We start from the raw sequence: 27,757 nt of genomic DNA on the forward strand, positions 1-27,757 counted from the left end.
TTTTGAACTTGTGGCTCTGACAGCTATAGGCTGGAAACCTGCTCTCCAGGAAGTCATAGAATATTTATCCTTTACACTCAAGAAAGCTAGACATGCCTCTATAGGCTCCCCATTGGACCAGCATTGGGTATACAACAAATTGAGACCAGCATACAAGCAGCACCAAGAATGCACACCTTTGCTGGTCCAATAAACTCCTTGGGGTCTATCCTGTGGAAACTGTCTGGCCTTTGATCCTTTTGCTGTCCAAGTTGTTCCATTGACTTTTGTGAGCCTTCATCACCTGATCTTGGCTCCTTTCCAATGCCTGGGCTCTACTAAGACACCGGGGCCTAGCCTCTCCAGGGACGCTACCTCATTGCCTGGGCAATTCCTGACATTCTCTTTCAAAAGGTTTGGTTTCAGATGTGTTTAAATGAGCTTTTGTATGCCCTGTTCTTAAAAAGTCCTCATCCAGTCTTCAGACCTGTGAATTATAGGCCTATCTTGAATCTCCCAGCTATGGGAAAATTAATTGAAAATTGTGTGCTGGTTAAGCTAGACAATTTTCTAGCTGAACACAATGTTCATGTGTAGCTTTCATTAAGGCCATAGCATTGAAACATTGCTGATCTCCTTATCTGATTTTCTCCTATGTGAGCTAGATAAAGGCAACTCAACAATACTGGTCCTATTAGACAGATTCCACTACATTTGGATTGAAGACGTAGTCCAGAGAGGGTTTTAGTCCTTTTTTTTTGCAGGGCGACGATAATTCATTTTGATGACCTGTTGCTTAAGGCTTTCCCTAGTTCCTTGCCTTTCAGCAGCCCTGTTTAATATTTATCTTCAAACCCTGAGGAAACTCATCCCTTCCTTTGGGGTCCAATTTAAAATACATGCTGATGACAGCCAGCTTTTTCTAATTATTGATTCCTGATTGCAAACCTCTTTTGCCTCATTTTCTAAATGTATTTAGGCCATCTAATGTAAAAGAAACTGTCTCTTAACCTGAGTAAAACTGAAGTGCATTGGGTGAGCCATAAACCAGGCCCTACAAACGCAGCCCAAATTCAGATAGGTGGAATCACATTTCCTTTTTTCTCCAAGGTCAACGATTTAGGGATTATACTAGATTCTGGCCATATGCTAAAATCATAGATTATATCTGTTCTGAATTCTGCTTTCTTTAAACAGGTTGGTAATGCACCCAAAGTATAAACTGAGTATCCAAGACTTTTGTAATGTGGTTCAGTCTCTGGTTTTGATTAACTTTTACAATTGTAATGTCCTTTGCCTGGAGCTCCGAAAGTGCCAGTGGCATACCCTCCAGAATTCTGCAGCCTGTTTGATAACCAGCTGCATAATTTGTGATCATGTCACTCCTATATTGAAAGAACCTCCAATGGCTTTCAATTCATTGTGGGTAACTTTTAAATTGATTACTTTGGTTTATAGAACCCTAAAGGGAGATGGCCTTAGATATCTTGCTGAACTTTTAGTGAATTATTTGCCAGGTCATTCCCTGCATTCTGCAGATAAAACATTATAGGATGTCCCTTCCTTTAAAGATGTTTGCTTGCTTGAAATCTGTAAGCAAGTAAGGTAGCTGTCCTGGTATTTTGGAATTTTCTCCCTCTTTCATTAGGGAGGAACTTGATTACAAACTCTTCGGGAAGATAGTTAAGTTGGTCCTGTTTGCACAAGCTTTTACTTTACTTGAAATATGCTAATGTGATTTAGTAGTTTATTAGAAATGTACATTGTATTGTTCTGCTTGCTGCTATGGTTTACTAGCAACTTGGCTCTAATCTGTTTTATTTGGATATGTTCCCTGCATTGTCATTGTATAGTGTCACGTTTTATTATTTTTGTATCTTTCTGTCTATGTTGGAGTTGTAATATGCCCAGAAAAAATTGAATTTGGATCAGGTGGAATAGAAAAAGTTTAAATAAATAAAATGTCAGTCTTCCTAATTCTGATGGCTAGTTTATTGTGGATTAATCATTTTATATGCCTCCTTATTAATAAGAGACTGGGAGTGAGTTTCTCTTGTTAAGTTTCTCCTACCCTACCCCTCAGCCACCCACCCCATTTTCTGGTTTTCTTATATAGATTGTTTATGGGGCTAGGATTCAATTCTCACTGCTTTACCCTATTACCTAAAATGGTCTCTGTCTTCAATTAAACTCTACGCATTAACCCACCTTTGAGACTTAATTCTTTTTCCTGGTTATTCCCTATGCTTATTTGTTTGTTATCTTGACTAGATTGTAAGCAGCTCAGAGCAGGAACTATCTCTTATGTGTATCTGAACAGTGCTCTGTACACCTTGTGGCACTATATTGTAAACCACTTTGATGTTTTATCTAAAGGTGATATATCAAAGTAACTAACTATATAAATGTTTAGTAACAGCAGTATAGTAGAGTTAAGTCAGGTATCCATGTGCACAGGAATCACTGGCTAAATTTAGCCAGCTAGCACTAGAAATTGGCATTCGCTGACAAAGTTCACCTCTCCTCCTCCTCTGATCCACCCATGCCTCCCATGTGAATCTACATTTAGACACTACAGGAGATAATTTTCACTCCTACGCATCTAATGGCTAGATCCTTTTAAAAACTGATCCCTTACTGATTTATCAGTCTTCTACTAAATTCAATCAGAACAGAACTATGCTTTATACCCATCCCAAGTTCCTACTTAAGGTGGTAAAGGACATCTTAATCAGTCAATCAATCATCTTTCCAGCCAGGGGTATAGGTTGACTGCCGAAGTTGGTACAGCTAAAATGGATAAGAGTGTGCAACAGGTGTGGACACTGTTAAAAAATGCCATCTTAGAAGCACAGTCCAGCATAAGCATTGGCAAGTTAAATGTAAAATATTGATGTCAGGCTAAGAGAGTATTTGAAAAGAAGTTGGCCGTAGAGGCAAAAAATCATAATAAACACTTTTTAAAATATATCTAAAACAAGAAACCTGCGAGGGAGTTGGATTGTTACGTGACTGAGGGGTTAAAGAGGTACTTAAAGAAGATAAGGCCATTGCAGAAAGACTAAACAAATGATTTGCTTCTGTGTTTACTGAAGAGGATGTTGGGGAGAAACCTGTTCTGGAGCCCCTTAATATCTGGGCCAGTTTTAAACCCTAGATATTTTACCCATCCCTTAGCCACACGAAAGAGGAGATGAAATGCAAACCGAACAAAGCAATCACTGGGTAACGAGATATTTAGGAGCTCTGATTTGTCTTCATTAACTTTAAAACCAGAAACTCTACCAAAAGCTCTCAGGTCCTGCAGAAGAACTGGGAGGGAGGATTCTGAATCTGTCACCGTAAATAAAAGGTAAGAACATAAGAACATGCCATACTGGGTCAGACCAAGGGTCCATCAAGCCCATCATCCTGTTTCCAACAGTGGCCAATCCAGTCCATAAGAACCTGGCAAGTATCCAAAAACTAAGTCTATTCCATGTTACTGTTGCTAGTAATAGCAGTGGCTATTTTCTAAGTCAGCTTAATTAATAGCAGGTAATGGACTTCTCCAAGAACTTATCCAATCCTTTTTTAAACCCAGCTATATTAACTGCACTAACCACATCCTCTGGCAACAAATTCCAGAGTTTAATTGTGCGTTGAGTGAAAAAGAACTTTCTCCGATTAGTTTTAAATGTGCCACATTCTAACTTCATGGAGTGCCCTCTAGTCTTTCTATAATCTGAAAGAGTAAATAAACGATTCACATCTACCCATTCTAGACCTCTTATGATTTTAAACACCTCTATCATATACCCCCTCAGCCGTCTCTTCTCCAAGCTGAAAAGTCCTAACCTCTTTAGTCTTTCCTCATAGGGGAGCTGTTCCATTCCCCTTATCATTTTGGTTGCCCTTCTCTGTACCTTGTCCATCGCAACTATATCTTTTTTGAGATGCGGCAACCAGAATTGTACACAGTATTCAAGGTGCGGTCTCACCATGGAGCGATACAGAGGCATTATGACATTTTCCATTTTATTCACCATTCCCTTTCTAATAATTCCCAACATTGTTTGCTTTTTTGACTGCCGCAGCACACTGAACTGATTATTTCAATATGTTATCCACTATGATGCCTAGATCTCTTTCAGGCCGATACAGTAAAGTGCGCTCCAGCAGAGCGCACTGTTAGCCAGTGTTTGGCTGCGCATTTTCAACACGCTATTTTTACCCCTTATACAGTAAGGATAATAGCGCGTCGAAAATGCGCTGCCAATCCCCCCCCCCCCCTGAAACTAATAGCGCCCGCAACATGCAAATGCATGTTGATGGGCCTATTAGTCATTCCCGCGCAATACAGAAAGCAAAATGTGCGGCTTTGCCGCACATTTTAATTTCAGCCAGCACCAGGAAAGTGTACAGAAAAGCAGAAAAAACTGCTTTTCTGTACACCCTCTGACTTAATATCATACCGATCTTAAGTCGGAGGCCCCAAAATTTTTAAAAAATCAAAAATTTTTTTTAAAAAAATGTATTAAAAATCTGCCCACGGCCCGCAGATTGGAAGTGGACGCTCAATTTTGCCGGCATCCGTTTTCCAAACCCGTGGCTGTCGGCGGATTCGAGAACCGATGCCGGTAAAATTGAGCGTCGGCTGTCAAACCCGCTGACAGCCGCCATTTCTGTCAAAAAGTAGGTGCTAGGGACGCGCTAGTGTCCCTAGCACCTCCTTTTACTGCGGGCCCTCATTTGCATGTGGGCTGATACTGAATCGCGCGCCTAGGACACTGGCCTCTGTGCGCGTCGGGAGAGCGGACGCTCGCCGGCTCTCCCATGCTTCTTTCTGTATCTGCCCATTTCTTGGGTGGTAGCACCTAATATAAAACCTAACATTGTGTAACTATAGCATGGGTTATTTTTCCCTGTATGCATCACCTTGCACTTATCCACATTAAATTTCATCTGCCATTTCGATGCCCAAAGTGTAGAGTCCCTCCCTCTTTTAGCTAGAAGAGTTATTCTAGGAAGATTAGATTCCAACGAAATCGAACCTCCACATCTAAGGGCATTAAACATATCTAACAAAGGAGGAATCACCACATGATGAAATGATTTATGATTTATAAAACTTGGCTGTAAATCCATCCAGCCCTGGTGATTTCCCTAACTTTAGACTCTGAATAGTGTGGAAAACTTCAGCATGGATAATTTCTTTATTCAAAAGCTTATGAGCTCTATGTGAAAGGGCAGGTAGCTCCACTCCCCAAAGGTAGGATTCAATATCCTGTTCCCCCACTGAATCATCAGAAGCATAAAGCTCCTCGTAGAAAGCCATAAATCGCTTGCTTATATCCCCCAACTCATATAGAAAAGACCCAAATAGATCCTTTATTTTTGTGATAAGGGATTGCGCAGCCCACTCCTTTAATTTCCGGCCGAGTAACCACCCCGCTTTATTGCTAAGCTCAAAGTGTCTCTATTTAAGCATGTCTAACTGGAATGCCATTCTAGCTAAATCTAGAGGCTGTAGTTCCCTCTTTACAGCCTCCATTTCCACTTGCTTCTGGGGTCCAAGGTGCACTTGTGACTTAATGCCAATCTGGCAATCCACTGCATAAGGCGCAACCTGTGAGCGGCCCTTTTATTCTTTGGATAAGAGGCCCTTGATATAAGCTTACCCCTAGCCACAGCTTTCAAACAATCCCAAACTGTACCAGGAAAGACATCCCCAGTCTGATTAAGGTCTAGATAAGCTTGTATATCATCAGAAAGGGAATCATTAAAAGATTTATCATCCAGCAAGCTGTCATTCAAACGCCAAAAAAGTTGTCCAGTGCCACTGCCCTTCAGTCACAATGCCACCCAAATTGAGGAATAGTCAGACCAAGTAGGGGAACCCACTTCAGCTTTGGAGATCAGTTGTACCAAAGATTTATCAATAAGGAAAAAATCTATATGTGAATAGGATTGGTGTGTATGCAAGAAGTAGGTATAATTACACACGGTAGGATTTCACAAACACCATATATCAACTAAACCCGGATCAGAGATTCAATTCTTAAGCGCCTGGCAATGGCTCCGAGATCCCCTGGCTTCTGAGTGAAAATTGTTTAATATGGGTATCTGGTTAGGTTAAAATCTATATCATGACCCTCTGCCCAGTCCTTCAAGAGAGCAGATACACGTTTAAAGAAAGAGTCCTGCTCTATATTTGGACCATATCTGGAAAGGAGTGTAAAGAATTTTCCATCCAGCATCACTTTAAGAGCTATATATCTGCCTTCAGAGTTGTGTTTAGCATCCTTGACTTCTGCTACTAATGTTCTCATGATTAGAATACCCTCACCATAATATTTCTTTTTAACTGTAGTGGAGACCAGAAACTGCTGAGGAAAAAATGTTATCCTATAACAATCGCTCCGTGTGTTTAAGCAGATGGGTTTCCTGACAAAAGATAATATTGGCTCATAGATCTTTAGCCTCTTGAAATAATAGTTTCTTCTTGAAAGGGGTATTTAAGCTCTTAGTGTAACCCCGCCATTTTGAAAGAAGTTTGTAATTAATTGAATACCAAAGATAAGGCCCCTATTTTTGCTCACCAAATAACCTTATACTCATTTAATTCTTTTAATTATCAATTTATTATTATTTCTAAACTGTATAAATATGTCTTCAATCGATAATACTCATATTTTTATTTAAAAAAGCCAAACCATCCATTCATTCATCCCGATTCATACTAAAACTCACACAAACCACATACCTACAATCTCTGTAAACCGTTAACCCCCTATAACTTAACCTTTATTGTCATGGAAAAGACCCTTAACTAAAAGGTAATCTAATCAATATCTTAAATAAACCCTTTTACTTTAACAATATCACTATACAGCCGATCATTTAAACATCATTATCTCTTTCATTTGCAGAAACCCTCAAAGTAGTAGATACTTTGTTGCCGTGAGATCTCCACAGTCCCCAGTGCTTTCTATTGCAAGGTATCAAAATCACCGTCAATGTTCCAACTCCAACCGTATCACTTGTGTAGACAATACAGTCCTTTCTTGTGGGATGTGCAGACTGCCTTGATTTCAACAAACATGAATTGTCCTTATTCAGAAATACCCGACGCCATGGCGGGTATTTCGGCGGCTCTTTTGCCACCTGCATCACGGGAAAGTTTATATATCACATTTGGTTTACGACCAGCTTCACAGAACCGTCAATGGATATCAAAATTTCAAAATGCCTCTCGGCTGAATATTAGTCTCCATCTTGACGACGCTGGTTCCATGCAAATCTGCAAATAGACAGCACTCATATAACTTCTGTTCGACAAACCTCTATTCAGAAAACCTCCCCCTAATCCTCCCCATAAAAGATATATACAACACATTCACACTTACCCAACCGCATTCAATCCTCATCTCCGAATGACATACACTCTCTGTTATAGCGGCTGTTAGCTTCACCGCCAAACCTTCGCTTTAAAAAGCCAAAATCTCACCCCCCCTCCCTCCCCTTATGTAATGACATCACAGACGCTGTCTATCCAGGGTCCTGAACTTCCTGTTCCTGCTCCTCCTAGGGGGCAGGCCCGCGGCTCTCTTCCCTTCTTGTAGGGACAGAGAGGTGTGGTTCTCTTAGCAGCTCCTCCCAGGGATTTGACCCCTTCTAACTCAGTCCAATGGAAAACAGATCCACGGTATAACAACTGAGAAAATGCAAATACCCAGGAACACTTACGTCTCCATATAAAGCTACCAGTCCATGACTCAGGAGGACCAAGCAGTTCAGAGTGGAGGCTCCTTACAGCCTCCCCTATCCACTCACTGCCATCTTGGAGTCTCATTACACGGTCGTCCACCATCGGCAGCAGGTGCACTGGAAGCAGAGGAGGTAACTTCCATACCCACAACTTGCAGAATATCCATCACCTCGGACACTATGGAGACATGAGAGGCCACTCCAGCCAAGCTAAAGCTCAGTCCAAATGGGAACAGCCACTGGTACTTGATATTTTGCCCATGAAGCGTGGAGACAACCTCTCTAAACTCTGCGCTTTCAGATTGTTGAGATCACTAAGTCCTGATATATTTCCACCTTGTGGCCCTTCCACAATGTGAACCCAGACTTCTGGGCCGCTGCAGCAACATCCTCTTTTACTACGAAACTGTGAAAGCATGCTATAATGTCATGCAGGCGATTATTGTGCATAGCCCCTAGGGCGCAGTGCGCTCTTTCCAGTTTCACCACCAGGTTTTCCGAGTTTTCCGCACGGGGTGCCAGAACTTGCTCACAGATAGTGACGACTACTTTTTTGCAGTCCATGAAATCAGGACTCTCCAGTATCCTGTGAAACCTAAGATTCACTCTTCTGAACCTATTTTCCAGGTCCTCAATGCAGATCTGTAAGTCCATATTAGTCTACACTAGTTTATCTGTGCAGTCTTGCAGCCTGCCAATTCTGAGGCCTGATCTTCCAGGCGGGCCTCAGTATCATCCACCCACTTCCCCAGCTGGGTGACAATGGATCTCAGCTCTGAAAGCATTCCCTGTATCTCAGTTTTCAGACTTGCCATGTCTGAACGCAGGGCTCTGAACCAGCTTAAAAAGTCATCCCTGGTCAGCCTGCCACCACAAGTCTCACTCCTGGAAGCACCAGTCACCTCCAGAGCCGCATGGTCAGCTGGCTTTCCACCATCAGGAGAGCCAGCGCTGCAGCAGTGTTTGTAAAGGAAAACTTTAACAGATCCACTTTCTTTTTAAGGGACGACATTCCACTGCCGGTAAGAGCTGCAAAGGTGCTCCGTAGCGTGATTATGCACCGTGGGGAGACGATGCCAGTGATTCTGTTGCAATCGGGTCAGGAGCTCCGGGCTTATGCAGCCATATCGGACGATGATGTCACTTCCCCTCCAGTGCAATAAGGTTTGTTTAGATACTGCAACTCCCAATCTGTTTTTGTCAAAAGAGACAAAGTGTTGCGTGGACTGTCTATGGCTCGCCGTATGTTACAGATAAAAGGCTAGGGCCATCTTGCAATCCAGGGTGTGCAGAGCATATTCACCCTGGTGCGAATGTGGTTTTGGAAAAAAGGTGTGCAGTACAATAGATTGATTGAGATGGAATTCCATGACCACCTTTGGCAGGAATTTAGGGTGTGTCCGCAGAACCACCTTATCATGAAAAAGGTTTGCTGACTCTGCATGCAGAGGTGACCGCAACTAGGAAGAGGGCCTTCCAGGGCAGATACCTCAGGTCACATGACCTCAGTGGTTCAAAAGGGACCCCCATAAGGCGGGCTAAGACCACATTGAGGTCCCAGGATACTGCCGGGGGCCGATTCGGCGGCTTGATTTGAAGTAGGCCTCACATGAAGCATCCCACGAGAGTCTGCATCAAGATGGGGAAGCCATCCACCCCATTGTGATAAGCCCCAATAGCACTGAGGGTGGACTCTCATGGAGGTGGTCTTCAAACCAGCCTCTGCGAGGTGCAGAAGTTAATCCAGAAGTTTTGAGGTGTCCAGCAGGACTCGAGACACCTCTTCCAAGAGGCCCAGGGCCTGCAAGATTATCCCTTCAACATCCATGCCGTGAGAGATAAGGCCCAGAGGTTGGGATGATGCAGCCTACCCTAATCCTGAGTGATCAGGTCTGGAGAGGTTCCCAGACTGATCGCATCTGGAAGGATAGGTCCTGTAGAAGCGGGAACCAGATCTGCCTCAGCCAATAAGGCACGATTAGGATCATGGTTCCCCAGTCCTGTTGTTGCTTCAGGAGATTATTCGTTACCAGCAGAAGTGGAGGGTATGCATACAGAAGGCCAGAGGCCCAATGGCAGGTGAAGGCATCCGATGTCGGCTTACTGTCCTCCCTGAATAGGGTGCAGAACTTCCACACCTTCTTGTTGCAAGGGGGCGCAAAGAAATCCAGATCTGGGATCCCCCAGAGGTAGAAAATCTGATCTGCAGCCTCCTGCTTTAGGGACCATTCATGGGAACGGAACGAGCAACTCAGAATGTCCACTGCCACATTCTTGGTTCCTGGCAGGTACATGGCAGGGCCCAGGATCAGATCTGGACTGCTTCTTGACAGAGAAGGAAAGACCCATGCCTCCCTGCTTGTTCAGGTCCCAGATGGTGACCTGATTGTCAGTCTGGACCAGAACCAACTAGTTAGCTAGGCGATCTTGGAATGCCCAGAGAGCTTACCTGACCGCATGGAGCTCCAGGATGTTTATCTGACATTGTCACTCCTGCATGGACCATCAACCCTGGATGCAGAGATCCGCAACATGGGCTCCCCAGCCTAGGTGGGAGGCATCTGTGGTGAGATGAACTGAGGAGGAAGAACCTGGAAAGAGATCCCCACCTCTAAATTGGAATGGTGACTGCAATGCGTGCCCAGAGGTCCTGGGTGCCCTAGCACCACTGGGACCATAAATTCTACTGTGCTCTGTGCATGTGTATTCAGGCAAAGGGCATAACATGAACCGTGGCTGCCATGTGACCCAAGAGAGCAGCATCTTGTGTGCAGAGTCTTGTTGACTCCAGGAGACCTCCCTCACCAAGGACACTAGGGCTAGAGCCCAGTCCCGGGACAGAAATGCCCGGCCTTGAACTGTGGCGAATTTGGCCCCAATGAAGTCCAGCTGAAGGGATGGAATAAAATGGGACTTTGGGTAGTTGATCAGAAGCTCCAAGGTTTCCAAGCTCTAGAGAGTGGACTGGAGTTGTTATGTGTTTTTAATGGATCCTTGGGTGCTGTGGAGATGACCATGCTGACGGGGAGGAGCCCCGTGAGGAGCCACAGCACTGGGCTAGATTCTTATTCACAAAACACCGGAATCTGAACTCTTTTATTATACAGCTTGAAGAAGCCACCAGGTGGCAATAGTGAGTTGTAGTCTCAGGAACCTTGGAAGAGGGAGCCCTTCTCTCCTAGGTGATGTCAGGAGGTTCCGCAACAGGATACCCAGAAGGAGTTACTGTGGATGAGACAGATGAGATATTAGAGTACTCACTAGGGTTAGTTGTTATGGATGCGATTCCACCAGATAATTATAGATGGCACAGGCAATAGAGGCAGGGAGAGCAGGCCCTCGAGGAGCGGGTACCTGTTCCCTGAATGGCACCTGAAAATAGAACAGAGGGCCCCCGAGGAGCGGGTACCCAAGTAAGTAGCAAACCCCGAAGGGCAGAGGTAGAGCTTTCTGCAGCAGCAGGAAAGCGGCAGAGTAGCACAGACAGGAACTGATTCGAGTCCTTGCTAACTCGAATCTGTCAGAAGAAAGCAAGTTTAAATATCCCACAGGAGTGGGGCACTTCTGGGGCCAGCCCCGGGTATTTCCTGCGTTTGACCCTTAATTGCAGAACTGACGTCACCGCGCACGTCCAGGCGACATCAGGGGGCGTGGCCTCAGCGGCGGCAGTGCTCCCATTGCAGGAGAAGGCTTCATGGCGTTTCCTGCGCCGCAGATCCATTGTGGAGGTGGGTAAGGTCAGCCACGGTCTGGGTGGCCGACCGGCTTAACAGTACCCCCTCTTCAGGGGCCCCTTCTGATAGGTTGTCGTCATCCGTTGTCCAATCCACCTCATCCTCCGTAATCCAGTTCTGTTCGCTATCCTCGGTCTCCAAACTGGACAATTCTGAACCTTTCAAGGAGGAAGGTCTTGTTCTCACAGAGTCCGGGATAATTGATGATGACACCATGGAAACCCCTGGAGCATTCCCTTGTTGCAAACAAGTGTGTAGTTGCTGAATTTCCTGTTCCTTATAATCCAAAATGGCCAAAAGACCTTAAGTGACTTGTTCATGAGATTTCTTCAGTTCCTCGTTCTCTAAAGTCTTATGGTTCAACTGTTCTTTTAACTGTGCAAGCTCCTCCAATGAGTTAAGTAGTCCTGAAGATTTGGCTCTTCTAGGATCCTTTTTAACCTCTTCACAGAGAACTATAGGTTCCGATATGATGGTAGCCGTCTTCTTGGACCGGAATGATTCTGGAACCTCAAAGCAGGTACTTGCACAATGGGGACCCCATAGGATCTGGTCAGGAGAAGTCCAGTCGAACTAAGGCTGATGTCTTTGTAACCACGGTAACCCTAAAATTATAGGGCTCACAGCTTTAGGTAGGACAAAGAAGGTAAGGTGCTCTACATGATGTGTTCCAATTCTTAACGACAACGGCTGAGTGATTCGCGTAACCTCACCCGGAAGAGGGTTCCCATATACAGATGAGAGGGACAATAGAGGTTCCACTGGTGAGGTAACAAGACCACAAAGATCCACCAGGTTCTGCCGAATAAAGTTCACCCCGGCACCTGAGTCCACCAGCGCCTGGGAGGAAACCCTGGAGGCTGAGAATTCCACAGATGCAGGCAAAAGGAAAAAAAGATGATCCTGCAGCATGGCCGAAGGATATAGTCTCATCCGGTTTTCAGTAATGTGGCATCCTCCTCGCGGGCAAAGAAGATGAAGCAAAAGGAAATTCATCTCCAGAGAAGACTCCTCAACGTAGGGTGCAGTGATGACCGCCAAAACCTGGGTCCGACCTAGTTGCATTGGCTCTTCAGTAGTGAGTGGTGGTACTTCAGGTCAGAAGAGTGAGTCTGCAAGATGGCCCTGTCGACCCCCATGGGTCTCTCGAACTTGCTCCCGCAACTTCCAGTCGATCCTTCCTGTGAGGTTAATAAGCCCCTCCAAAGTCGTGGGAAGTTCTCGAGCCGCAATCTCATCTTTAATCTGAGGAGATAGCCCCTCCAGAAATATGGTGTTTAAACTGTTTCCTTGCCAGTTTAGTTCAGTGGCCAAGGTACGGAATTCTATAGCGTATTCATATAAATATTGAGAGCCTTGTCGAAGATGAAGAAGATCTGCGCCCATAGCTGGGAGCCTGCCCGGCTCATCGAACACCTGCTTGAAAACGGCAATGAAGTGAGATAGATCAGATAGCAGGGGGTCAGAGTGCTCCCATAAGGGTGAAGCCCATGCCAGAGCTTTGCCGTCTAATAGGGAGAGGATAAAGGTCGTCTTAGTCACATCATTTGGAAATAGTGATGAGTCCTGAGACTAGCGAGGGAGAATTCACGTCTAGTTTTTGTAGAAGATCTTGGCGAAGAGTCAGACAATGAACATCTGCCATTACTAGTTCAAGGGAGGTCTGGAAGCTCTGGACCTTCTGAAGAAGACCGGGAATTGACTGCAGCAATTTCAAATCCTCAATTTGCGAATCCCGTCGAGCATTTAATCGGTCCACTGAGGTAGATAATGCTTCCAGGAACCTTTGTTGTTCTTGATTCTTTTGGGCCAAGCCGGGAATGGCTTGCAAGGCGGTGAGCTGAGCCGGATCCATGGAGTTAGCAATCTGTTGTTATTACATGTTATTACACGCCCGCGGGAGGAGCCACAGCACTGGGCTAGACTCTTATACACAAAACACCGGAATCTGAACTCTTATTATACAGCTTGAAGAAGCCACCAGGTGGCAATGGTGAGTTGTAGTCTCAGGGACCTCAGCAGAGGGAGCCCTGCTCTCCTAGGTGAAGTCAGGAGGTTCCGCAACAGGATACCCAACAAGGAGTTACTGTGGATGAGTACTCACTCGGGTTAGTTGTTATGGATGCGATTCCACCAGATAGTTATAGATGGTACAGGCAATAGAGGCAGGGAGAGCAGGCCCTCGAGGAGCGAGTACCTGTTCCCTGAATGGCACCTGAAAATAGAACAGAGGGCCCCCGAGGAGCGGGTACCCAAGTAAGTAGTAAACCCCGAAAGGCAGAGGTAGAGCTTTCTGCAGCAGCAGGAAAGCGGCAGAGTAGCGCAGACAGGAACTGATTCGAGTCCTTGCTAACTCAAATCTGTCAGAAGAAAGCAAGTTTAAATATCCCACAGGAGTGGGGCACTTCCTGGGCCGGCCCCGGGTATTTCCCGTGTTAGACCCTTAATTGAGGAGCTGACGTTGCCGCTCGCGTCCAGGCAATGTCAGGGGGTGTGGCCTCGGCGGAGGCAGTGCTCCCATCGCGGGAGAAGGCTTCGCGGCATTTCCTGCACCGCGGATCCGTTGTGGAGGTGGGTAAGTACAGTCAGCCACGGTCTGGGTGGCCGACCGACGTAACAGGAGTGACTGCCGCACCCCCATCCTGGTGTCACTCTTGATGAGCCAGTCATCCAGGTAGGGGAAGTCCTGCACTCACTGCTTCCAGAGATAGGCACCCACAACTGCTAGGCACTTCGTGAAGACACAGGGAGCGGATGCCAAGCCGAAGGTCAGCACTTAATATTGAAAGTACTCCTTTCCCACCAGGAAGCGAAGGTACTTCTGATGGTTGCAAAAGATTACAATGTGAATGTATGCGCCCTTCAGATTGAGGAAGCAAAGCCAGTCTACTCTCTTTAGGAGAGAGATTAAAGCACCCAGTGAAACCATTTTGAACTTTTCTCTTACAAGGAATTTGTTCAAAGCCCTTGGGTCCAGGAAAGGATGGAGGTCTCCTGTTTTCTTGGGAATCAGGAAATACCTAGAATAAAACTCTCTACCCCACTAACTTGGTGGAACAGGTTTGACCACTTGAGCTTTTAAGAGATTTGAGAGCTCTACTTGCAGTACTTTCTGGTTCACCGAAGACTCCCATGAGGGACATGGAGGGGATATCGGGGGAACCTTTCGAAAGTTCAGCCTGTATCCCTGATGAACAATGGAGGGCCCTGCTTCATTCCAGCTTTGTCTTCGCATCAGCTCAGATGCTCTGGAAGACGTCTCTTCATCTGATGCCTGTTCCTGAGTCCGGATCCTGATGCCTGTTCCTGAGTTCGGATCCTGATGCCTGTTCCTGAGTTCGGATCCTGATGCCTGTTCCTGAGTTCGGATCCTGATAACTGTCCCTGAGTTCGGATCCTGATGTCTGTTCCTGAAGTCCGGATCCTGATGTCTATTCCAAGTCCGTATGTGTGTGAGTCCTGCAGTCCATTTAAAGTCCTGCAGTCTGTTCCTTAATATCCTGATGTTCCTTGATATCCTGATGTTTCTTGTTGTCCTGATCTCCCAAGTTCCGTCATGTTCCCGGTCCTAATGCACCAGGAGGTGGGACCCGTGCCTCTAGAGATTTCCTGCTTTTACTCCGAGTTTCCATACTCCAAGCTTTTATCTGGTTCCCTAGTTCCAACTCCGGAGGATCCAAGGGGTTTCCACTAACCTGCGCTATGAGACTGCCTGAATCTGTCCCGATCTCTTCGTGGTCCACGACCAGCCATCCTGCTGTGTAGGGCATGAAGGAGACAGTGTGGTCCGTGACCAGACCCACGTGCTATGTAGGGCGCCTGAGGGTCTTGCTCATCCCGCCTGTGTCTTGTCCCTCGCCTGAGTCTCCAGTGTGATCCGTGACCAGCTCCATGTGCTGAGTAGGGTGCCTGAGGGACTCGCCTCCCTTGTCCCAAGTCTACGTTCCAAGTTCCAAGTCTTCATCTCTACGTTCCAAGTTCCAAGTCTCCATCTCTACGTTCTAAGTCTTCAGCTCTATGTCTCTACGTTCCAAGTCCCAAGTTCCATGTCGTCCTCCTCGAGAGTTCCTAGTTCCAACTTCCAATGTTCCAAGTTCCTAGTCCTAGCCAGAGACCTACTTCGTAACCGGTGTTCCTAGCTCCGTCCAGCTCTGCTCCTGTGATGCCCATTCCTGCACACACACCTCACCACGGGTGCGACTCATGTCCTGACCTGAGCCGCCCTGTGGCTCAAGGGTTCTGCTCTCCCAAGAGCCAAGTGATGCACACCTAGCCCACACCATCGGCCCCTGAAGGCTGCGCTCGCAACAGGATGCGAAGACCAGAACTCGGTGTGGTGTGCTGGGCTCAGTGTTGGACATTCATCTTGATTTGAAGACTGGCTTAAAAACTAATGTGTCTCACATTGGATGGTTGCATTTGTATACTGCTGTTTTATAATAAAAATTAAGTTTATCAAAAAGAAATAGAAAACATCAGTCATAACAGTAAAACCATACTAAAAAATAATAAATATTTCAAAACAGCTGATGAAGAAAATATCCAATAATTATAAACTCAAATAAAAATTATTAAAAATTTCCCGAACACCAATAAAATATTTCAAAACACCAGACAAATCAAATTAACAGCCAATAATTAAAACTAATAAGGTTTAAAAAATTCTCCTCCCCTCCATATCTCTCATTTACGCAAACACTCTCTATCATACATGTTCATTCTTACATGCATGGTTTTATACTCACATTCATGCTCAGTGACTCACTAGCTCTCACACACACATGCTCACACATACAAGATCCCACATATGCTGATATACATTCATATGCTCTCACACACACATTCTTATGTGCTTATAAATGCATGCTCAGTTGCTCACACATACTTATAAGATCACACACATGCTCACACACACATACACTCTGTCATGCTCATACATTCATACACTTACACACTCTCTCTCAGGCTTGCACACATCCATGCTCTTGCACGCTCACACATGTATGCTCACACTCGCATGTTCTCTCATGCTCACTCATACACAAATGCTCTGTCATGCACACTCACACACACAGGGTCTCTCACTCTTCTCTCCCTCACCTCTGAATAAGTTAAAACATTGTTTTTTACTTATATTGATGGACAGGAGAGACCCAAGCATGGCTGTCAGTTGAGGCTTCTGAGGGTATCCCTTGGTGTTGGAAGAGACAGCTGAAAGGCCTCAGTGATGGGAGGATGGTATTTTTGCTGCAGCCTGAGCATGAAGGTAGGGGCAAACATGACAGAGAACAATGAGGAACAGTGACAGCAATGAGGAGGCTGCAGGAAGTCTGCTGACTGCCTCCAGTGGCAGGGGCAGAAATAGGGTGAGTGTGAGGGGAGGAAATGGGAGTGTTTCAAACTACCATGATAATGAGGGAGGGAAGGGGATGAGGAGAGCAGGCCCCTGCAGACACAGTGATGGTGAGGGGAAGGGAAGGGAGGGGATGAGTTGAGCAGGACAATGGAGCCGCAGCTACAGCTATAAAGAAAACAAAAAGGCAGATGTGAGCAGAGAGCCTGGGAATAGGCTCCTGCTCTATAGAAATGCTACTGTGGTGCTGGTATTGCTTGTGGTGGCTGTGCAGACATGGGGCTGCTTCGAACAATACCAACTACGTGATTGGCCAAACTTGCCCACCGTGGCAAACCATAAGCCCTGATTGGCCAGTCTGCTCCTACCCCCCCATGTAGGCACAAGAGGAAGTCATATAACCCATATGTGTGACTTATTGAACTGCTGTTGTCAGAGAACATCTATTACAGGTAAGCAATTTGGCTGTTTTTAGGATAGATGTTTTTCAAAAATGGACAGAATTAGAGCCCTGTTCAAGAGGGGTTTATGCAGCCTCCACTTGTAAATCCTTGAGCAGCCAGCCTTGTGCTGGATACCTAACTGAGTAAACTGGAGAAGCTGTTCTGTATTCTGTGTCCCTGGTACTCTAGGAATCAGACTGAATATAAAAGTGCAAAGAAAACAAGATCTGCTTTGGGAGTACCAGATCCTTGATTATAAGTGCCCTGACCTTGACCTACTTGTAGATATTTCCTCTCTTCACATCCCTTCCTTCCTCTTCCCTACACATGCATAATGTTTGTGGGTTCTTTAAAACTTTAACTAGCAGGGGACGAGTCAAAGATGGTGGTTCACGGCATCTCCTGAGAGTGGCTTTTGTTTTCTTGGCAATGTCCCTCAAACACAAAAGGGAAACTAAGGACTTAACCTTTGGAGCCTGGGAAACAATCTATGACACAATTGAAGGTTATAGGATTCGCAGAGTCTAACCCAATGAATAAAGGGGTGACTTGGCCCCATTGAGAGTCCAGACATGAGAGCGTCCACTCTCTAGGGGCTGATACTTCACTTCGCCTGACATTCGACCGCCTGCATGTAAAGAGCTGAATGATCACGGAGAGTCTGCATCAGCACAGGGTAGCCTGGAGAATGCTGGCGCTGTCAAGCAAGGTCCTGCTGTTCCTGGTGTCTCTCGGGAGAAGGCTTACCAGTGGCAGTAGCAGCGGAAGGGCTAGAAGAGAGTGGAAGCTCTGAAGAAGACAGATGCATGAGGCCAGTTGTTTGAGGAACTTTAGGTGAGATTGTTTCAGAACTGGTTGGTGCTTCTCCACAATTGTTGGTAAAGCCACGGATTGTCTCTCATAGAACATAAGAAATTGCATACTGCATCAGACCAAGGGTCCATTAAGCCCAGCATCCTGTTTCCAACAGTGGCCAATCCAGGCTACAAGTGCCTGGCAAGTACCCAAAAACTAAGCTGGATTTTCTAAGGTCACAGACCTTAGAAAATCCGGTGCGGACTCCACCCCGACTCCGCCCTGATTTAGCTATCACATGCGAAAAGTCCCTTTTTGCGTGCGAAAGCTTTCGAAAATGACCCCCTAAGTGTATCCCACGCTACTGATCCTAGTAATAGCAGTGGCTATTTTCTAAGTCAACTTGATTAATAGTAGGTAATGCACTGCTCCTCCAATAACATCCAAACCTTTTATAAACCCAGCTACACTAACTGCACTAACCACAACCCCTGGCAACAAATTCCAGAGTTGAATTGTGCGTTGAGTAAAAAAGAACTTTCTCCGATTAGTTTTAAATGTGCTACACGCTAATTTTATGGAGTGCCCCCTAGTTTTTCTATTTTCCGAAAGAGTAAATAACCGATTCACATCTACCTGTTCTAGACCTCTCATGATCTTAAAGACCTCTATCCTATCCCCCCTCAGCCATCTCTTCTCCAAGCTGAACAGCCCTAACCTCTTTAGTCTTTCCTCATAGGGCAGCAGTTATTTTGGTCACCCTTCTTTGTACCTTCTCCATCACAACTATATCTTTCTTGAGATGCGGCGACCAGAATTGTACACAGTACCCAAGGTGCGGTCTCACCATGGAGTGATACAGAGGCATTATGACATTTTCTGTTTTATTAACCATTCCCTTCCTAATAATTCCTAACATTCTGCTTGCTTTTTTGACTGCTGCAGCACACTGAGCCGATGATTTCAAAGTATTATCCACTATGACGCCTAGATCTCTTTCCTGGGCGGTAGCTCCTAATATGGAAACTACTTGCAGGATTATTGAAGGGAAATGGCTGAAATAATAAACAGAAAACCTGGAGCTTTTCAGTGTTTCCTCAGAGACCTGGCAATTGATGCAAATTTCCTGAGTCTCCAGGAGAAATGTGCAGATTAGCCAGGTATCCTTATCTTTAGAACCATGTTGCAAGTGAAATATATGCACATATTTCATTATGTATGCACTTTTTGTCATATAAGTAAGTGTTCCTGGGGGCATGTTTATGTCAGGGGAGAAAACTATGCATATATATTAGTCTCCAAACTATATGTGTTAGTTTGTCAAGTATAAATCTCTACACATTTGGGTACTTTGTACCTGTGTAATTTTTAGGCAGATTTTCAAAGAGGAACTGTTTTAAAATTTTCCTAAAGTTACATGGGTACATAGTATACCTATATATATTGCTGCTAAGCAGCTTACCCAAAATTTACTGCCAAATTTGAAGATTTTCCTAAAATTGATAAATAACTAATATTGTTCGAGTTTAATTATCCTTATGAATATTACATTTTCATATTTCCTCAATATACTTTGATTTTGAGCTATTTATTGTTTTTAATCTGTAAAGAACTAATACTGTATTTAAATAATATATAGAGATATGCAAAACAGTTTCAGGAAAATGTAGAAATAATCAGTTTGAATGATTAAAAATAAATAGTTTAGGTTTTCAGAACCGATTAAAAAATACGTTTCAGACAAACGGCAAAAAAATTGCAAACGTCTGCAAGTCCGTTTGTATTGTGCTCGGTGGGCCACAGGAGGGGACCGCGGTCCGCCGTTCTTACCTCCAGCCCTGACCCATATTCAAGCTCTCCCGATGCCGCAGCAAGCCCCCCCAGTAGCACGCACAGCCACCCGCCATGTCTGACTAGGCCCGACGCACGCTGCAGGAAGCCGCCGATGACTCCAGAAGGGGCTGTCCCAAACTATTCCGATTTAAAGGGCCCGCAGCGGGAAATTGCCCGCGGTGCCTCCTGATGACATCAGGAACTCCTGCCTATATAAGGCCACGACAGCAGCACTTCCTCTCTTCAGCAATAGATTGACTACATTCCGGTAGAGCTAGTTATCACAGCGTTGTTCCTGTGCTTCTGCTCCTGGTCTCTGTGTTCCTGTCACATGTTCCTGAGTTCCTGATTCCCATTCCTGGGTTGGTAGTCTGGTTTGTGTTCCTGAGTTCTTGTCTTTATCTTCTTTGTGGTCAGTCTTCAACTCCTCATCCTCTAGTCTTCAGTGTCCTCTGTTCCTGCCTGTGCTGTTCCTCATCTCCCTGCCTTCTCTCTGTCCTTTGTTCCCCTCGGATGGATCTCTGGTTTTGACTTCAGCTTGGAAACTGACTGCTTATATTCCGCCTGCCACTGACCACTGCCTGGACATTGACCTAGAACATATGCCACCTTCCCCATCCACAGTCTGTCTCCGATGCCAGTGCTTCCACCCTACACTAGACCTGGCCTGCAGCTCTGCATCCTTGTCAGATCTTCCACCTCAGCAGCAGAGGCCCGTGCCTAGGATCTACCGCCCCTGGCATCCGAGGGCTCAACCTAAGGGGAACGAGGGCTGGTATAGGTGAAGCTCCAGTTAGGCCTCTGCCACAGCCAGCGCTGCCAGCTGACAGTGGGGACCTGCAGGGCTCCTCTCTGCAGGTTTATCAACTCCATCTCGGTTCAAGGGTCCATGCCTGCAACAATTTGCTTACATATTTCTAAAATAGTGTATCTTTTCCCAAGGATTTATTTTCCTGTAATCTCAGGCCCCTCATCTGTAAAAAAGATAGAACAGCAGCAGACCAAAGACAACTAATGCTGATGACCCAGTAATACTTTCTAATAGCTAATCACAAATCTGCCTTTAGATGAAAAGGTTACTGTCCTGCCTAAGGCACTTCTCTTCACACTGTGATAATCTATTTCACCATGCTCTTCACCCCAAAAGCGTAAAAGGCTTTAAATTAGATTTTATACCAAGTCCCCTATTCCATCTACCCTCATGCCAGTGTGATTTACTATTCTGTGAACCACTGGACCAGCTTGAGGGAGGAATCTAATGAAGTTTGAAGAATGGGCTAGAGTCTGGCAGCTAAAATTTAATGCAGTTATGCACTTGAGCTACAAAAACCTAATGCCCGAATTTTAAAAGCCCTGTGCGCATAAAATTCAGAGTTATGTGCATGGCCGGGCCTTGAGCGCTGTGCGCATCATCGAATGGGCCCAGCCATGCGTGTAACCCCCGATACGCGCCGAAATGCTGGGCCAATAAAAAGGGGTGGAGTCTGGGCAGGGAGGGGCGGGGTGGAGGCCAGCCAGGACAGCAGCCATTAGGCCTTGTCCTGGGGAAGTGCATACCAGCAGCCGGCCGGCACACATAACTTACACCTGCTCCAAAGGAGCAGGTAAGTTAAAAAAAAATAGGGTAGATAGGTAGGGGTTGGGGAGGAAAGGGGAAAAGGAGGGAAAGTTAGGTAGGGGGCTAGGGGTCGGGGAGGAAAGGGGAAAAGTTAGGAAGATTAGGTAGGGGGGTAGAGAAGTTCCCTCCCAGTCCATTCCTTAATTGGAGCAGACTGGGAGAGAACTGGAAAAAAGGCCAATCGTGTCGCCATGCATAATTGAAAAATTCCCCCCACCCCCCCCACACGTGAGTGGGGCACCCGCCCACACATGCGCGCGCCAATTATAAAATCAGAGCATCCATGTGTGCGCGTGCCGGGAACTGCACACGCGGACGTTTTAAAATCACCCCCGAACGGAGCGGTACAGTATAGGGAGTGAAATTCTAAGCACAAAAGAGTGAGATCTGGGGGTGATCATATCGGATGATCTTAAAGTGGTCAAACAGGTGAATAAGGTGAGAGCAAAAACAAGAAGGATGCTTGGCTGCCTAGGGAGAGGAATGGTCAGCAGAAAAAAAGAAATTGATATTGCGCTTGTATAAGTCCCTGTTGAAACCTCATTTGAAATACTGTGTATAGTTCTGGAGACCACATCTTCAAAAGGAGATAAAACCAGTTGGAGTCAGTCCAGAGAGTGGCTACTAAAATAGTCAGTGGTCTTCCTTCTAAAGCAGGAGTAGATAACGTCAGTCCTGAAGTGCCATAACCATGTCTGGTTTTTAGGATCTCAACAATGAATATGCATAAGGTATATCTGAATGCACTGCCTCTATTGTATGTAAATATATTTCATGCATATTAATTGTGGATGTCCTGAATACCAGACCTGTTTGTGGCACTCCAGGACTAGAACTGCCTACCCCTGTTGTAAAGCATATGGAGACAGACTTAAAGATCTAAAGGTATACCCTTGAGGAATGGGGAGATATGATAAAGACATTTAAATATCTCCAAGGTTTCCATGCACAAGAGGCAGATCTTTTTTAAAGGAAAGCAGGCTCTAGAACAAGGGTCATGAGATGAACGTAAAAGAGGGTAGACTCAGGAGTAATCTTTGCAAATATTTCTTTACAGACAGGGTAGTTGATGTATGGAACAGATGTTGATAGAGAAAAGGACATTATCTAAATTAAAAAAGCATGAAATAAACACAGAGGATCTTTGGGGGAGTGGTAAGGACTGTAAAACTAAATAGTGTGGATGGGCAGACTAGATAGGCCATATGTTCTTTTTCTGCCATAATGTTTCTATACTTCTGTCTTGCAAGATTGATGCTCAAGCATATAGTATGCATTATTTTCAGTAAAATTCAAGAGAAGTAGCACATATAAATTAAAACCCTGTAGTGGATTTGGAGCATTTTAGATATGAGTTTACTGTTTCCTAGTCATCAGTTTCCATTTTTATGTACTAATTTTAGGGGCTGAAAAAGAACTGGGATGAGGTGCATCACGAATATCAAGGCCTTTCTGTTGTGATAGATACTTTGCCCAAGAAAATGCGCAAGGAAAGACTGGAAATGGAGATGAAACAACTGGAGCGAGACATTCATCTGATTGAAAGGCACAAAATTATCTACATTGCCAACAATTGAGGATTGCCTGACAATGACTGCTTTTGTTGGAGGAAAGACATGAAAATACCCAAGTTACAAAAAAGAATAGTAAATGAAATACATACAGATAGGAACTGAACACATTTCTGACAGGAATGAAAGAAGGAAATAAATTGCTGCAACTAAATTACACTATTTAATGTGAAATATTGTTCATGTAATTACCCTAGGGCTTTATCAAAGTATAGCTGTTGTCCTGCATTTACGAGATCACATTTTTCATCTTTTAATACCCCCAGTATTTGTTGTTGCATAACACACAACACAAACCTATTAGTTTGGTTTTCACTCTCTAATTAATTATGTATCTTTCCTACCTTGCAAAAGCTACTTTTTTTAAATAACCACATCTTTCAGTAACAGAGGACCTGGTTTAGTAAAAGGTTACCCTAAGAAAGTACCCAGTGTGGATATTTCTTAAAACCAGATTCCTAGTGTGGAAACTGCTAACCGTACTTCTAAGGAAAGCTCTGGGAACAAAGGTGTTTAGAAGAAGTGTTGTGAGCTTGATATTATTGTGGAGTTTGTTTGGTGTATACCACAGTACTGAACAAAAAGCAGTCACTCTTGCAATCCCTAAATCATTATGAAATAATGAATGTTCTGAAATTCACCCATCATCTCAAAGTTAATGTGAGTTGTTGTAAATGTTGCACTGTTTGAGAAAATGTTTTTCAGTAAACAGATATATTTTCTCCACTATTCGGAGTCTTGTTTAAATGCTTTTAGTGCCCTGAGAGGTTTCCTTTCTCAGCTTCAGGACCAATCACAGGACATGCCGAAGGAGCAGACCCATTACTGTTGTCATCCCATAAACGGGAACTTCATATTCAAGTACCGTTTAATAACTATAGCAGTTAACAGCTTTTTACAAATTCTTAATTTACAGCCAACTGCTTCACAATAGTAATGCTTACATTTTTTTTTCATTACTGTTTTAAGGAATGTGTGGTATGGTTCAATAACAAGGAACCTGATTCAAAGGTTTTCCCGCGAATAGGGAATGGAAATAAGATGCCATCAGTTAGACCCTAAGGCGTATGGACACACATGTATCGGCGCATGAGTGAGGATACGCTAGAATTTTTAATCGTGCACGCACTTACACACATTTGTTTTAAAATGCACCAAACGTGCATACATATGCTCCTACTTTTAAGAGGTTACTCAAGCACATACGTCAGCAAATTGTAAAACATGCTCGTATGAGGCCCTTTCACAGTTTTCCAGTTAGTCCACCAGTTTGTCCAGGTACTAGTGAGGTCTTTCAGACCCCTCTGGTTCTTCATCCTGCAAGCCGCCCAGTTGACCCAAACTCCTCACCATGTCCTATAAGCTCTAAATCTTGAGATCTACATACTTGCTCCTCATCAGGAGCAGCAGTAAAGTTACATGAGTTTTGCTTTTAAAATTCTGAGTTTCGCGTGTAAGTCATGGCCCCGCCCTGGAATGCCCATGCCCAGCCCATGCTCCAGCCCTTTTTTTTTTCACATGCACACTGGTACACACGTGTATTTTGCTGCCTTTTAAAATCTGCATTGACCACGCGGCCTACATAGCATGTATATGGGCATTTTTGGGCAAGGAACATTTTTAAAATCGGCCTGTAAGTGTGCCTTTCACCCTGCGCACAACATGATAAATAACTAGAGGACTTTACAGTGGTGGTGTACAAGCAAGTGGGTGCTGGGACAGCCACCAGCCATGCCCCACAGGCTCTGTACACATACTCTTCACAGTGGGGCAGGGCATACTAGACTCTTTACTTCTCCTTCCTTGCCATTGTTCCACATCTTTTGTCTTGTACCTTTCCTTGCCACTTCCCATTCCCCTGTTGGCATCTCTACCTCTTACCCACATTGTTCCTCCCAGTCCTCAGTCCCAATCCCTATTTTTAGCTCTCTATCTCCCACTCTCACCCCTTCCTAGCCTGTTTTTCCCTCTCTCTCTACCCCTCCCCCACCAGTCCTCCCATTCCCCTCTGTTCTTACTTCTTCCCTAGCCTCCCGTTTTTCCTTTGTCTTTTACCCACTCCCTAGGCCCCATTTCCATCCTCTGTACTCACCCCCTCCCCATCCCTCATCTATTTTATCTGCCTCTCATTCCCTCACCAGCTCAAGTTCCTTCCCTTTTACCCTTTCCAGCAGCTGAGATCCTTCTTTTTTTCTCTTACTCCCTACCCAGCTGCCCATCCCTCCTCTCTTTTACCCCTTCCCCAGTCTCCATTTCACCCTCTCTCACCCCATCCCTTTACATTGTTTCTCACACATACCACACACTCATGCCTCCAAGTCCTTCACACCATCTCATGCCTTTTCCCCACCCTTCAGCCTTCATCTTACACCTCATCACTAATATCTCCTAGGCACATAGCATATCTCTCTCTCACACTTCTGGCTCCCTGTATTATATGTCCTCATGTATGATCCCAGGTTCACACCCTCCAGGCTCACACCTTAGCCCCACAAACCCCAGCTCATCCCAGTCCCCAATCCCTATTCACCCAATTCCCCAGTCACCACTGCTGCTGTTCCTACACTGTCACCTCCAATTTCCCAGTCCCCACAAATCTCCTACCACCTAATCTCTCAGTCTCCATGCTCCCCCTCGATGCATGAGATGATGTGCTCCCCACTCAGTCCCTCAGTCCCCATCCACCCATGCCCCAGCTGCCACTAACATTAATCCCCCAATGCCTACTCTCCACTCCCAAACCCCCAGTCACCACTCACTCACTCCCCATCTCAACTCACAGTTGCAGTTCCCCCACAAACTCATCCACCCCCAATCTATGCTCTCCATGCCCACCCCCAATCTCCCACTCCTAGTTCATTCCCTCCCAACTGTAATTTCCCAATCCCCATGCTCCTCCCCCACCCAAATCCCCAGGTACATTTCTTCCTAATCCCAACACTACACAATCCCTTCTCCTCATTCTTAACCCTACCCCCATCCCTGCTCTGTGCCCAAATATCCCAGGTGCTGCTGTTCCCCCTCCCAACTCCTAGCCCCTGCTGTCCCCTCAAAAGCCCCAACTGCTGCCTTCCTTGCCTATGGCTGATCCCAAACTGGAAGAAGAGCAAAGTCAGCACCTTTCCTTCTCTCCCATGCAGTTCAGTCTGACAATGGTATTCACTCTCAGCACTTGAGGACCACCAACAAATCAGGTTTTCAGGATATCCCTAATGAATATTAAGGATATCCTGAAAAATTGAATTGTTGGTGGCCCTTGAGGGCTGGGGGTGAATATAATTGGTCTAAGAAGCTGTTTGAACCACATAGTACACCTTAGATTTCTAGGGATCCCCATGCAATACGATACTTCGTAAACCGAACCATATGGGAGGAATGGAAAGGTGCTATCTCCACTTTTCTTGCAGCTTGTGCTGGAACATGGGGAAGGAAAGTGCTAGCAGTTGACTCAAGTGGTTGGCTTCCACAGTGGCCGCAGATTCTTCAGTCCTTCACAAGCTGGATCAGGTGAGGGGCAATAGCACAGCACTTTCTTTTCAGCCCCATGGATGACATCAGATTTGAGCACATGGCAGTGGCCTGATGATGCCCTTAGAAGCACAACACCCAAGGCAGATGCTCCTTTGCCCCTCCATCCCAATGATTTCTGGACCTATAGGGTGGCATGGCTTTACAGCGAACTTAGAGGAATGGCATATATGGCCATGGTCACATTGGCCAGAGACTAGCTATGGCTCTGTCTTATGGGGATAGCTCTAGGAACAACTGTGTTTAGGAAAGTTTTTGTTAATTGTATGGTCATTATTGTAGAATTTATTGTATATCTGTTTTGTACTACAGTAGTGAACAAAAGGCAGACATTTTCATGTTAAACATATCTGATCAATTTTTTTTTTGTTTTGTTTTACCCCACTAGTTCCTCCTTTCTCTTTTTTGCTCCAGGTCATTTGAAACAATGAGCCTTCATTCTTATCTATCAGATGATTTTTCTCCTACTTTAAAATGCTCACCTTCCCAATTTTCCTAGTCTGGGCATTGCAGGATTATTCCTGAGGCGAGGAGCCATGCACCTGGTCTTCTTCTGGAACTCTCTCCTAGGCTTTAAATCTGGCCACTAGCTGTTGCCCTTATTGATGTCCACGACTCCCTTTTCCACCCAGAAGCTGTGAACACTGCCTTCTTAGCATCCCAAGCCCCTTTGATTAGGTGACTAGAAAATTATATTAAGGGAATGCAATGGATGTGGTATACTTGCATTTCTGCAAAGTTTTGATACTATCCCAGATAGAAGGCTCATAGCTATGTTTTGAGGGTTTTTTTGAAGGAGTGAGTTGTGGGATCCAGTCTTAGCTGAGATGGTAGGCTGTTCCAGAGCATGGGACCTGCTATCGTTAGAGCACAATCCAAGGTAGTGGCCTGGAATAGAAACTGGTTGAGGGTAGTAATAAAGCATTCACTCTGAGGAAGAAAGAGTGATGAGTGGAGTCTCTCAGGATTTATCTTGGGGATGGTTCTATTAAGTATCTTCATGAGGGGTTAATAGGAAAAGTTTGTCTCTTTGCACATGACACTAAGATCTGCAACAGAGTGGGTACACCCTAGGGAATATGCAAAATGAGAAGTGATCTAAAAAAGCTGGGGGAGAAGTCAAATGTTTCGCAGTTAAGTTTTAAAGAAAATGG

The 27,757-nt window shown here is 45.1% G+C and overlaps 1 protein-coding gene across 2 annotated transcripts in view; it reads left to right on the forward strand.

Moving 5' to 3' along the window:
* ENKUR (enkurin, TRPC channel interacting protein) overlaps positions 1–23,801 on the forward strand; it is a 177,090-nt gene extending 153,289 nt beyond the window's left edge. Inside the window, exon 6 of one of the 2 annotated variants that reach the window (XR_003854490.1) lies at positions 22,908–23,006. Coding sequence is in view for 1 of the 2 variants with exons in the window: in XM_029588673.1 (XP_029444533.1) it covers positions 22,908–23,081 (174 nt within the window). In the remaining variant the exon portion in view is untranslated. Of the gene's footprint in view, positions 1–22,907 lie in introns of both variants that reach the window. The other variant, XM_029588673.1, reaches the window with a different exon arrangement.
* Positions 23,802–27,757: the final 3,956 nt, after the last annotated feature.

Source organism: Rhinatrema bivittatum, chromosome 2 (genome assembly GCF_901001135.1).
Source record: "Rhinatrema bivittatum chromosome 2, aRhiBiv1.1, whole genome shotgun sequence".
NCBI classification, from domain to species: Eukaryota; Metazoa; Chordata; class Amphibia; order Gymnophiona; family Rhinatrematidae; genus Rhinatrema; species Rhinatrema bivittatum.